Here is a 13,888-nt window from a genome sequence, read left to right as displayed (position 1 = left end):
AAGCTGCACAGCAAATGCGCTGCTTCGACCACTGTTCCCCATGCGGCTCTGGGGCACCAATTCCATGCCGTCCTTCAAGTTGTGCGGCTACCTTCACCCCACTTTTCGGAGCCGTTCCTGCCCCACTAACATGTATTATTCACTATCCAGAGGATTTTCAATGGCTGCTCATTTGGAAGGAGCCCTGGTGGCATATGGGTTACCTATTGGGTTGCTAACCACAAGGTCACCAGTTTGAAACCACCAACCGCTCCTCAGGAGAAAGATGACATTAATCTGGCCAAGAGTTATGGTCTCAGAAACTCACAGCGGCAGGTGAACTCAGATGGAATCAACTCAATGGTAATGAGTTTGGGAAGCAGATTGCCAGGCCTTTCTTCCAAGGCACTTCCTGGTGACCCAATGCTCCTACCTTTCGGCGAGTTGACAAGAACTTGACGGGGTGCAACTGCCCCGGACAATGAAAGTTCTAAGCATTAGGAACATGCCTAAGAGAAGTGTACCTAGGGGCGTGCCTCACGCTCCCCTTGCAGAGCTGGTCAGAATCTGATCCCTGGGCACCACCTCAATTTAAGGAAACATTTCTTTTCCGCTAGTGCTGCTCCTCTTGGTTTATATTTGCAATGCTACCATCCAACCAGCATTACAAATGACGCCAGGACCTAGAGCAGTGGTGCTCCACCTTCCTAATGCCACAACCCTTTCACACAGCTCCCCATGCTGTGGGGGCCCCCCAACCATAAAATTACTTTCGTTGCTACTTCATCACTGTCATTTTGCTACTGGTATGAATCGGGCGACCCCTGTGAAAGGGTCGTTCGACCCCCAAAGGGGCCGTGACCCAGAGGTTGAGAATCGCTGTTGTAGATGAATGTAACCACGAGCAAGTATAGGCTTGTGACTTCATGACAAGCAGAACTGGGCCACAGACACGTGGGGTCTGCCTCAAGACACGTGCTGCTGAGCTTCATTTGTGATGCAGCTCCCAGGTCCCTTCACCATGCCTTTAAGCACCTCTCAGCTCTGTAGTGGGTTCCTGAGCCCTGACCCAAATAACATTTGGACTGGACAGAGGTGCATCTAGCTATATCAGCCTTACCAAGAATGACTCACACTCTGTAATCATATATATATATATATATATATATATATATATATATATATATATATATATATATATATATATATGAGTATATGTACACTACACATGTATATGTATATATTCATTGATAAATTTTCAGTTCTTGATTATTCTTGGTGTCAAAGTAGTACCAGAATGCCCTACCATTGTTTTCTGGAAAATTTCTGGACCACTCTATTTTCTTCTTAGATGCATGCCTTTCCGCTACCCACAGAGAAAGCTCGAGGGAGGCAAACTCATTTATTACTCGCCAATTTGGGGGTGGGATATATTTAGGAGAGCTGGAAATGCCTCATTCATTCCAAAAATTTATAAAGAGCAATGACCTGGGGTGCTTTGTTTTGTAATACATCGTATGGGAGGGCTTCAAAAATTCATGGAAAAATGGAATTGAAGGATCAAGCTAATAGAGCCCCCTCATTTCCCTCACTCTTTCCCCTCCATTAGAGTGGATAATTGGGAGTTAACTAGACTCATGTATATTTGAACAGTCTTTGCCCCCAGTCTGGGTAGAGTTATGGAGAGAATCTATAATCTGAATATGAGTGCTTTTTAAAAATAAAACACTCACCAGGTATGTAATTGTTATTTACACAGAGTGAGCAGTTATTTGCCAAGATGAATCTCTGTATGTATCCTAAAAGGATGGGAACAATGTCTCGCCAGTGTCTTTCTCCCCGTGCCCACTCCCAACCCTGCATGAATGCGAGTGCTTCTAATATTTACATCTACCGTGGAGCCTCATATATGTGGAGCTTCCAATATTTACATCTACCGTGGAGCCTCATATATGTGGAGCTTCTAATATTTACATCTACTGTGGAGCCTCATATATGTGGAGCTTCCAATATTTACATCTACTGCGGGGAGTCTGGCTTTCTACTCTTCCAGCCGCTGCCTTTCAGCGGTGGGCCAGCGGTCCCTATGGATGCAGTGCGCAACGCTTGTTGGCATCCTTCTGGACGAGGGCTGCTCTATAAAATATATAAGGCACAGTCATGATTATCTCACAACCCGCAGACCCCTGGGAACGCAAGAGCTAACACAGAAATCTACATGTACACACACAGACACACGTGAACTAACAACACACCCCACTCTCCTTCCCCACATCACCTCTAGGAACTGAAGTGTTGAAAGGGTTCCCCTGGAAGATGACTTTGCCAGGTTCTACTGCCATCTAGAAGCTGGCTGGTCCTCCCCGAGTGGACAAATTCCTTTCCATCTGTCTCTTCTAGGCTTTAAGTTTCTGTTTTACAGTGATTGTGGAGTCAATTCCAACTCACAGTGACCTCATGAGTTCCAGAATAGAACTATTCCATAGGGTGCTCTTAGCCTTAATGTTACAGAAGCAGGTGGCCAGACCTTTCTTCTGTGACACCCTGGGTGGGTTCAGCCTGGCCGCCTTTAGGGTAATCGTTGAGTGCAAAGCATCTGCATCCCCAAGGACCTTCTATTCTAGTGAGGCCCCTACAAAGGCTTCCCCTGGCCTATTGCTGTCAGCTTGTTTGGTGCTTAATGATTCTTAACCAGCCGTTTAAGTCGGTGCCTTTCTCTGCCGTCCCTCTCCTGCCCAGTCTGTTGGCATCAACTGAGGACAAAACATGCCTTCCACTTAAGAAGCACAGCCAGGGAAGGAGACAGATAAAAGGCTGAAGTTGATACACAATTCAAAAGCAAACAGGAGGGAAAACAGAACTTTTCTTAGAAGGCCAAATAAAACATCAGTGAAGGAAACTGAAATGTGCTGGCCCTCAGACGGGGCCGAGGAAGCAACTTGGGCACGGAGAACAAGGCAAGCTGTGCTGAGGGGAGTGGCGTCGCGGCCTGCGGGTTCTGGCAGCTTGTGAGTCCTCAGTGGCAGAATGAGAACTTGTACATATGGGGTGGGGAGGGGCGGGGGTGGGGGGAGAGACGCACCCAGCCCTAATAAACTAATCTCAGCTAATGTAATGTTTATCAAGTCCCTGGGATAATGATACCATGCGTGTCATTATCATTACCAAAACCCAATCTATGTTTTAAAAAGTTACAGATGCTTAACACGACGTCGACTCAATGCAAACAATGACTTAAAACCCACACACAGACTCGAGCGCGGACGCACACACACACACACAAACACACAACCAGGAGGTTCCAATAGTCTGTAGAATGAGGGAAGCTGCAGCTGTAGGCCGACGGCTTTCATATCCTCATTTGAATAATGTGTCCTGAATCTGTCACTTTATTCATTCTCCTTATGCTCAGTGTACTCTACATCAACAACAAATTAAGTTGTAAATAAGAGACAATCATCACTTTTGTTTTTAAGCAGCTACTGCCGAGAGAATTTCAATGTACGCTCCTTTTTGACAGGGTGGGGGAAAAAGAGGTGCTAGAGTTTGCTTTTATAAGCACAAATATGAGGAAACCAACAGAAAACAAAAACAGAAAACAGTTTACTGCTGTGGAAGGGAAGAGAAGCTGTTTTCTCAAGCTGAAACTTTTTTTCCCATGGAGCTACTACTGTGACATATAAAAACTGAAGTTGAGTTTCCCAGCCGAGCTTGCAAAACCCACGTGGCTTATTAAGAACACTTCTTCAAGTGCCAATACACCAGGGCCATCTGTGCTGGCTACCCCTGTACATTAAATCTATCAAAACACAGGTGCGTTCATGAACCAGGTCTCAACTCCGTTCCATTAACTTCCAAGAGTTCAAGTCACTTTAACAGTCATAGAAAGTGAAAAAAATAAAGCAGACGGAAAACATCCCTACCTTTACATCGGAGAAGTAGGTCTTCAGCATATTGGAGCTGGGGTAACGGGTATAAAAGAACATGAGTTTTGCTTTTTTCAAGTGATTGGGTGACAAGCCTTCCTGCATGTAGGATGCAATTGGTTAAGGGAAAAATGTCTTTAAATGCAAGGCTCAGCATCACCACCACCCCCATACCACCACCACCACCTTCACCACCACCACCACCACCTCCACCACCACCACCACTACCACCTCCAGACCACCACCTCCACCACCTCCACCACCACCACCACCACCACCACCACCACCACCACCTCCACCACCTCCATGCAGAAAATCTGGAGGCCCACCAAATAGCTGTGGGAATGCTGACAGGTCAGCAGCATGGGCCTTGGGATCCATTGTTAATTTGCTCTCATTGCTTCAAAGTGCTATCCTTGCCGGTCAGAGATCGCCCCGTGTAAAATGGTAAGTATGCAAAATTCAGTTGCAGACTCTCGGGCACCTTAGGGTGAAGGCAGCCAAACTGCCCCCCTGCCTTGGGTCTGAAGTGCTCTATATACATTCACTTGTTGCTAAGGACACAAATGCACCCAACATGCGCTTGCGTCAGTCTTAGCGCAAGAGTTGTCTCCTGTGCAATTAAAGTTCTGTGCTTTCTTCTCCCTCTTTCTCCCCACTGCCCCCCACAATCTTCAGCTGACATTGAATTACTGTACTCATGTACATGGGGCCCTAAGATGCATTTTGTACGTGGTTATGCAAGCCCCACACATTTTACCTTCCTGTGCTAACTCACAGGCAGGAGTATCTTGACTCACCTTCTCCCCATCATATTGTGCCTTTTTAATTGTTTGCTTTTAAGTAACAGCTAAAACTTGGGAGGGGTAGCTTTGGCACAGAGAAGAGAGTTGGGGGATGGAGGGTGCCGCTTTTGTTAAAGCAGCGACCCAAAACCAAATACAATTTGCCTTCTCCTGGATTTATAGTTAACTCCTTTGAGAATGGCACAGGGGTTGGGGCTAACAAATCAATAAATGTGGGTTAGCAGATCAATAAATGGCCACTTACCCAAAATAAGAAGGCCTATTTATCTGGAAACATCATTACCTTTTAGATCTGTAAACAGCAGCAACTAAAACAGTTCCCAAGAGAATGTAAGGCTAACCATACCAATCCAGGCTTCCTGGGCCACCCCACCCCCCACCCCCTCAAGATTCTTGGCACTCCTCAGCAGACTCAGGGCTGGGATGGCTCTGGTCACATCTGTGCTGCAGCCTGGCCCTGCCATTTCCTCAGCAAATTAATGGCTTTATAATTTATCAGAAATGAAGATGCACGTGGAGAAAATCAATGTGGTCCCCCACAAGGTCAATTAAGGGTCCTTCCTAGAAGCTTCTCTAAGGATTTTCTCTTAAAAGACAATCTGGGAAAAGGAGGAGGGGAAAAAAATAAGAAAGAGAAATGCGCATGAATACACATTTGCACAACACTATAGATATGTGCATCTATCCATCTATCTATCTACACACACACAAACACACACACACACACATACATCTTTAGCTACCCAACTCAAAATGTATACCTTAGGTCCAGGTCAAAAACGTGCAGCTACACATCTATGTGGGCAGTGGGAAGGGTTTCCTAACCACCTGCATCAAGCACAGCAAGCTCACACACGTGGAGTGACCACCAGAAAGTTACTGAGAGGGGTAGAAATGTTCCTTCTACAAACTGTTGACTACTTAGAACGGGTGTTAAGCCAGAGCGTCTGCGGAGAATTCACTCAATTGTATTTCCTTTCAGATATCCCAGGCAATTTTACAACGATCCTCTTGGTTGGTCAAGGGAAAGTATTGTGCTTCCCCCTCCCCCGCTGATAATAAACACTGAAGAGAGAAATTTTGATTTTATATTTGTAAGCCAAAGCAGCTTAGCTGAACTTGTGTTTTTGTTTGAGATCCTTAATGATTACAAAGACGATAATTTATGACTGACATACTTCTTGTGCCAAGGAAAGAGCTGAACGGCCCTCCATTAGACTGATAGAGAAAACCAAAGGAGCCCGGCGCCCTTCAGGACCATCTGTCCACATGGATAAGTGAAATAATAGTTGCAAGCTGTCTCCTATTGCCTCGTGATAAGAGTTTTAGGCAGGTCTAAACTTCGACAAAAGGTCTCAGATCTGGGTTCTGATCTTTTCTCCCAGGCGGCACCAGGAAGACAACCTCATACATTTAATTGTTGGGGAGGTGGGGGGGGGGGTGTCCCACATCTTTTAAAACGTGGCCGTACAAAATAAGATTGTTTGGTGGCTGTGGTTCTCAGACAGACAGAGAGCTATGGAAACTTCCTGAATATTCTCATTGCGTTTAAATGACTAGCGTGTCTTATTCCCTTTAATTATTTTATTTCTTCTTGTAAGCTATCCGTCTTATTTTGATCGGGATTTAGAGGCTTTTTGTGTAATGAAAAAATTTTAAAAACGTATTCTAATATGAATTTCTCAGGTTTGTGTTTGCTCTAAAATGTTTCCTGTTAGTAATACTTGGAATTGGGCAACTGAAATGGAACACAGAATAAATCTTTATCTCTCAGTCCTGGTACAATTAAGATAAAACTCCCATAAAATATATGATTCTAATAAACTATTAAAAATAGATAATGAAACATTTAAAAGCCAACAGTTAGATAATCCTCTTTTTTTGTTTTTCCTCCTCAAAAATAAATCTGAACTGACCGATTGGTTAATTTCCCTTTTAAGTGCTTGTGCTGAAAAGCAACTGTTCTTCCAAGAAAGCACTCGCTGTTTCCAGGATACTTACACGCGCACAATGACTCATGATGGAATAGATTCAGTAAACATACAGCTGTACTGAACACGAGCTAAGCTCCATTCAAGGCCAGGAAAGAAAATGAGCACAAATAAATATTAAGGAGGTACGGGGGGAGGGGGCGCGGGGGATGGAACGCAAACAAGATCTCTCCCGGCAGCTCGTGTGGCTTTGCCTCAATTCTCTTAGCCATAGCTTTGTGAAGACAGATGACATTCAGTTCTATGTGTGATGCAAAATAGACAATAACTGCTGAAACTTGAGACAGCTGCCAGGTGTAAAAAAAAAAGGGAAAGCAAGAGAAAAAGATGATAAATCCATAAATTAATGAAAGACATCTGCTCGGAATATAAAAGATCAGAGGAGCAGGGCTCTGCAGCTGAACCTAAAGCGGTGTTCAAACAACCTGAGAATCGGCGTGTTGTCGCTCACCAAGTGCAGTCTAACCTTACCTCAACGGCAGCAGCGGGAGGAGCAGCAGCAGAGGCAGCAAAAAGGCAAATGGAACAATAATAGGTTGTGAAGGCTGGCGGGAGAAATGTCCCCCCCCCCCCCAAATGAACTCTGGATTGTGGGTTGAGATTTTACATCTTGCTGCTATTCCAACCAAGTGGGTTGAGGCTGCTCACTAACATTTTCAAAATGCTTTGAAGCCCAAAGGCTGTTTGGTTTTTTGTTTTTGCTTTTTCCTTGTTCTCTCCTTTGCTGTATTTCTAAGAGGCTCTCAGGAAACTTCAAGAAGAGAAAAGGCCTGTATCATTTAATGATAGTCATCATGGAGCAAAGTGTTGCTCCAATTACTTCAACAAAATCAGTGGGGTGATACTGCATGGACTCTCTCTCTCTCTCTCTCTCTTTAATTTACTTACTAATCCCCACCCCCCACCCCAGGTGTGGAGGATGGATTTGGAAAACCAAAATCTTGAGTCTTGAAACGTTTCCCTACAACCGGTAGAAACACTTTAGCAGCACAAGATTTCTAAACCTGTAAAAATATCAATTTCCATCGGTGGTTTGCACATTTTAGAAATCCATTTTGAATCCATGTGTTTTCATGTCAGATGACTAAGCAGTCTTCTCTCCCAAACGTCAGGTGATTTAACCTTCTCGATAAAAGTTGGGCAGGGAGAAGCTGCCTGCTTCCGAGACAGACTCGGTTTCATCACCTCCATGACTGAAGGACTTATAATTCTACTCTGGGGCTTTAATTGGGTGCATGCAAATGCTCAAGGCCTAAACAAGGCTATTTTTCTTGAGATGCAAAGAAGCTGAGTGACAAGGAACATCATGAAGGAAAACAATTGGCTGGCTGTTTCTTTTGGAATTTGAATAAAACTTAATATTTGATTAAAGAGATTCATTTGCAAAGATACTGAACACTTCTTTTTAAATATCAAGACATGTGCTCTTGGGACAGGTGTGCTGACATATAGTTTAGCATGTACACATTCGTTATTCTTTCTATCCAAAGAGAGAATGATATAATGTGTTTGGTACTACCGAGCACACATTCAGTTTAATGCACTGAATTTACGATGGATTTGTCCAATGAGCTAGTGTTCTGATTCTTCTTCTTCTTACCATGTTGACCATGCACAAAGAGGCAGGCAATGTCCTTTGGAGTGGTGAAGAACCACATCTTATGAATTACAAGTCGGAGAAGCCTGAGCTAAAAACAGAAACAATAATGATAACCATAATGATACTATTTCTTCTCATCTCTATTCATCTTTTATAGGAAAATATAATCATTATGTTGGGAATATCTGTATGAGGAATTCAAATAGGGTCCTGACTAACCAAGATCGAAGTAAAATATCAGTCACTGTGGTCCCAGAAGTTTTATCACAGTAAACGTGTGGGAACTGTGTCAGGTGAGTGGGGGGTAAGAACTCAATGCTACAGCCAAGATGGAGCCAGGACCAAAGTGAATCTGCTCTCCCAAGCAATGCTCAGCTCTTCACTGGCTTCAGAACTCTGTGGACTGCAGAAAAGCTGGCTGGCCTTTCTCCTGCCTGAGAAATAACTTATCAATGAGACAAGTGCTTAAAAGTGCCCCAGAGTAGAGCAAAGAGAAAGAAGCATAGAAGACCCGATATTGGGAAACGCAATCACTGAATGCAACAAGGGGCTGATGCAGTTTAACTACACACAGAGAAACAAAGCAAAACAAAAAACAACTCCAGGTGCACACACCAATGTTTTCTATGGCCGCGGGTGTTTCCAAGCCATCGATCTTTAACAGAATTTCAATCTTGGTAAGAGAGAAAAGCTATTCCTCTGAAAAAACAGCAACTACATTTTTCTCTAATACCTTTAATATGTATAGAAATAAAGGAACTTCTCTCCATTCAAATCCTCAAAATTCCTCGGGGGATTCAGAGAGGTGAGACAGTGAGCACAGCCGACACTTGGAGCGATCCAAAAGGTACTTTTGCCCTAGACCCAACTCTCAAAGAGAGGGGGAGAGAGCTATCTCAGACATGATTGTCCTCTGCTTACAACACATCTACTGGGGAGTGGGGGGAAAACCCAAAACAAAACACTGAGCAAAACTTGGACGAGAGTTTAGTGTGAGCTTATAAATCGTTGAGATTTGGATGCTTCAAGAAGTCACTAAAAATAGGCTTATCCCTCTACACTGTGTGTGTGTGTGTGTTTGTGAGTGTGAGTGTGTGGGTACGAGAGAGAGACAGACCAAGAAGATGAGACTCCATCCTGACTGCCACTTGTTTCAGAATGAACAAGGCAACGCTGAATGAGATCCAACAAGAGTTAGCCTCGGACTAAAAGAACAACCCCACAGTTGCCATGGAATCGATTCCGACTCCCTGTGACACCTTGTGTTCCAGGCTCGAGCTGCACGGGGTGTTCAAAGGCTGTGATCTTTCACAAGCAGATCACCCGGTCTTCTCTTTAGAGAAGCCGCTAAGGCAGATTCAAACTGCCAACCTTTCTGTGAGAAGTTAGGCACTTAACTGCACTACCCAGGCACTCCCCCTGGTCCTTAGCCTGGCTTGAAATCAGAAGATGCTCTTCCTGCAAAGGGTAAAAGAGAACACTCAGCCCACTGTGCTTTCTTACTCTTCCTTGCTCATCCCCAAAGCTATATTCCAATCACTCCGGCCAGCATTGATGGTTTGCTTATCATGTGTAAGATTTGGGGCTGGGGAGAGCTTTGGTTCATGACAGATGGGTTAAATTGTTCAATCTTCGGAAGGTGGAGGTTAGATTAGCAACCAAATCAAGACTTAATTTTGACTTATTTATATTCTCAGAGCTCAACTCTTTGTCCTTTTCCTCCTCATGCCATTGTCCTTGGCTCCCTTGTTATCCAGAGACTCTGTGCCTCACTGCCCAAGTGGGTCTCATACTGTGGTTTCCGTTGACCTCACAGCAATCTGCACTGCCGTCCGGAGAGCTGGCTTCAAGGGTGACCTTCACTCACCAGGAAGTCCCATTTCCACCATGACTGGGACTCTGCACTTCTGCAGCAGCCTCTGGAGTGAGCTCAGACACGAGCACGCCTATCTCTCGTCATCGAGACGATTGCTCCAATTCCTCAATTTAGCAACAGTCAACTTAATTGCTAAATTTTATATCCATCTGGAAACTGATTATAAAAGAAACACGGGTCCACCTGCCCTCCACTCGACTAGTCTGAAACACCAATGTCCACAAGATTTTCAAAAATTTCCTGAAAGGACGGATTTACCCAAAACAAGCAAGCAAGCAAACAAAAACACACCAGTTAAAAATAGCTAGTGTTCAGGGTGAGTCTAATAAAAAAAAAACCAGAATTGATATTTCTACATAAAAGTCAGGTTCAGAATTTCAAAGTGCCACAAACGATGGCCATTGCTGATCTACTCCAGCTGAGTTTTATATTTAATTGTGCTCTCTTCGCTTTCCAAAATAATTTGCTTTGTGTATGTTAGGACAAAAGATTTCTGTGTATGGCTGAACAGAGGTTAATCATGCATAGAGGCAGCTGCACCAGACCCAAAGAACAGACCTTGGGTGAACGAGGAGAGAGAGAGAGACCGATGCCGGCTGAATAAATCAGTACCTGTGTATTTCCTTGAAGAAAAACATAAAAAAGAGTCTGAAAGATTAAAGAGAAAATCTAACCTCTCCACCCGCACCCACTTTTCTCTCACCCCAGCCTCCTACAATGAAGTGCTCTTGGCTGAATTGGATCGCGGCCTTCTGTAAGTGGACTGGGGTGGGGGCAGGGGGTAGGTGGCTTGCAGACAGTTGATAGAAGGAGTCTTCATGTTTTGGAATCTCAAGGATCTGAAAATTGACCGTTCTCACCCCGTTATAAAACTTACCATCTTTTAGGAAGGCACCTGATTGAATTCAATATTTATAATGATTCCCCCCTCCCTCTCTGAACCTCCTCTAGGAAGAAGGAAGGGATAAGAAAGGAAGAAAGCACAACAGAGAAAAGGCTGCCGAGAACACGGCTTCCTCGAAGTAATGAACAACTCCACGGGGCTGGCCAGACTTGGGTTTGACCTGAAGCTTTTGTGCAGTCAGAAATGCCCCCACACGTGTTGCTTTAAAAATAAAATAAAAGGCCCCATTTCAATAAGAGGGGAAGCTGCGTTTTCCAGAACAGACAGCTCTGCGTGCGCCTCGAGAGTGTGTGCAAGCCTAACCTTTGGGGGAAGCATTTCGTATGTTTCGCTTTCCTGGAAAAGGATATTGCACTTCCCGAATAGGGTGAGATCTCGGACATGTCTTGCAGATCGCCACACTCCGACTTGATGAGGGACAGCGAGAGCCCTTCCGCCGTGCTGGGGGCGTGGACTGGCGAGCAAGGATGGTGGCTCAGGTGGTGAGATGACATCTTGGTCCTCAGACTCGTCGTCTCCCGAGTTAAGTCTAAGGACTCGGGGGAGGCTCTGTCTTTCCCAGAGAAGGAGCCGGAGGGAGCACCCAGGGGACTCTGAAATGGGTAGGCCATCAAGGGCAGGGGGAAGGGGTGGCGGAAGGTGGAGGTGGTGAAGCCAGTGGTGGAGAGAGGTGACTGGTGCAGCGGCTGGTGGTGGCCGCCAGTTGGGGGGCCCGAGGCGGACTGGTCAGATGAGTTTTTGCGGACTACCAGGGGCAGTGCCTCGGTCTGGTCTGTGGCACTGGGCATCTGCACGTTGCCAAAGGTGTCCAGGGGGTTCGGAATGATGACGTCGCCAAAGCACTGCAGCCGCTGGTTGGCCGTGTGGAAGTTGTGGTTTTCCCCATTGACTGCGAATCTGGCCTGGGGAATCTGGAGGGGCGCGAAGACCTGAGGAAGCTGGCGGGCGGGCTTGGCCGAAAAGACTTTGACCACAGTGTCCACAACTTGCGACATGGCAGTGTTCAGTTCCTGCTTCAAGGTCTCGGCCAAATGTTTGCCTTCTGGTTGTAAGGAGCTTGGCCCGTGGTCTCTTTCTTTGTTGTTGCCTTCTCGTTTCGGCTTGTTTTCAGCCATTTCCTGCTCTCGGATCAGGGCCCGCGCGCGGTCAATGAACTGCCCGGGGTCCAGCTCGCACATCTCGTGATCTGACCTCCCGACCGAGTCCTGGGCCCTGGCCTCCAGCATCTCCGAGCGCATGCTGTCTTCAGACAGGTTACCATCTTCATCATTTTCCGAATCGGTGCTGTCGTAGATCTGGTAGAACTTTTCCTGCAGCTGGCGCAGCTGTTTCTGCATGTCCTCCAGCTGCTGTTTCAGCTGTCGGCGCTCCTCGCGCTTCTGTTCTTTTCGGGCGGAAAGCAGCTGCTGGAAACTCTGCTGCTGCTGCTGGGGCAGCTTCTGCTTGCGTTTGTTTTCTCGGTAACTTTCCCGGGGACTCCCAGACTGCGGGGCCATCTCTCTTTCATTCTCATTGCCCCGTAATGCCACGCTGGGGGAATGGCTCATACCCCGAATGATGTTCTCCACGCGGGCGCGCTTTGCTCTCAGGTGCTCGTCGCAAAAGCGATCCATATCAAACTGGCTCATAGTCGGCCTGCCAAAGGGGGAAAGACACTCTGGGGGGCTGTCTCTTGAAGAGTTGCTGCATGTATCCTCCTGATGTACTTCCGAGCCTGTACTAGAGAGACCGCTGGCTTGGAAACTGGGCTCGGTGCCACCATTTTTGTTCATGTTATTTTTCAACAGCTGGGAAATGATGGTTGCTCCTGGAAAAGGCATCATGGCATCTTCATACGAGTTCGCCCTCTTCAGCAGCTTGCGGAGTACATTTGACTTTTCCCCATCTGCATGCTGCACCACTGAATACTCCACATCCTGCTCGGAACCTTGGGGATTCATGGTACTGAAAAACGTTGCTCTTGCCTTAGCGAAAAATGCAGACGCTGTCCCTACCGTCCTTTTCACTCCAATGTCAACTCTTCTCCTCTTGGTTTGCCGGCTTAAGAGGGCTGTGTTGTCATGGTCAGGCATCACTGGACGGTTATTGTGCCATCTTCAAAAGCTCGTCAGCTGGGCACAGCTCAAGAATCCCGGGACCCTGGCCAACAGAACAAAAGGACTGATGAATCATTTTCTTTAAATTTCTCCAAATTTCCTGACCTCAATCCTGAATCAAATGCAAAATGCATAGGCTCTGGGATTTATGGCACATTACAATTATTGCAATTTATTATGCACTCTGCCTGAAATGAAACATTTTTAAATATTTCTGCTCCACTGGTTTAAGATGGATTAAGATTTGAAAAAAAAAAGCCAAAAAAAAAAATGCTTAAGCATCAGTAATACGATTCTCTCTCACAAATACCTAAAAATGATACTGTTTATCTTCAGAAGAAACGGTAGATTATAAGAACACAGCCTCTGACAAGCAATTGATTGAAATTTGGACATTGAAATTCATGTTATCAAAGAAGAGGAGAGTGAGCTGGACTATAAACATGTGGTGAAATTTTGAGGCTGGGTGAAATTTGCATGAAAAAGAATGATTATTTCCGCAACAGAATGATTGTGTTTTAAAGACCACTCAATTAAAAAAAAACTATTAAAATAAATATGGAATCTATACCTCTTGCCCACTGAATTTAAAAGTATTTTGTCACAGGTGAAATGGGAAGGAGAACCACTGCCTCCATCACCCTTTTTCCAAGATAAGTGATCAATTTAGTATTGATATAAATGCACGAATACACTTTTGTCTATATAAC

The 13,888-nt window shown here is 45.3% G+C and overlaps 1 protein-coding gene across 1 annotated transcript in view; it reads right to left on the bottom strand.

Annotated features, from left to right (window-relative positions):
• PROX1 (prospero homeobox 1) overlaps nt 1-13,154 on the bottom strand; it is a 44,843-nt gene extending 31,689 nt beyond the window's left edge. Inside the window, exons 1-2 of the mRNA XM_075540573.1 lie at nt 11,433-13,154; nt 3,903-4,010 (exon numbers count right to left, since the gene is read on the bottom strand). Of these exons, the coding sequence (XP_075396688.1) occupies nt 3,903-4,010; nt 11,433-13,154 (1,830 nt within the window). The remainder of the gene's footprint in view (nt 1-3,902; nt 4,011-11,432) is intronic.
• Nucleotides 13,155-13,888: the final 734 nt, after the last annotated feature.

This window comes from Tenrec ecaudatus, chromosome 1 (genome assembly GCF_050624435.1).
Source record: "Tenrec ecaudatus isolate mTenEca1 chromosome 1, mTenEca1.hap1, whole genome shotgun sequence".
In the NCBI taxonomy this organism is placed as follows: domain Eukaryota; kingdom Metazoa; phylum Chordata; class Mammalia; order Afrosoricida; family Tenrecidae; genus Tenrec; species Tenrec ecaudatus.
Note: the sequence above shows the minus strand (reverse complement) of the source record. Positions and strands in the feature narration are given on the sequence as shown.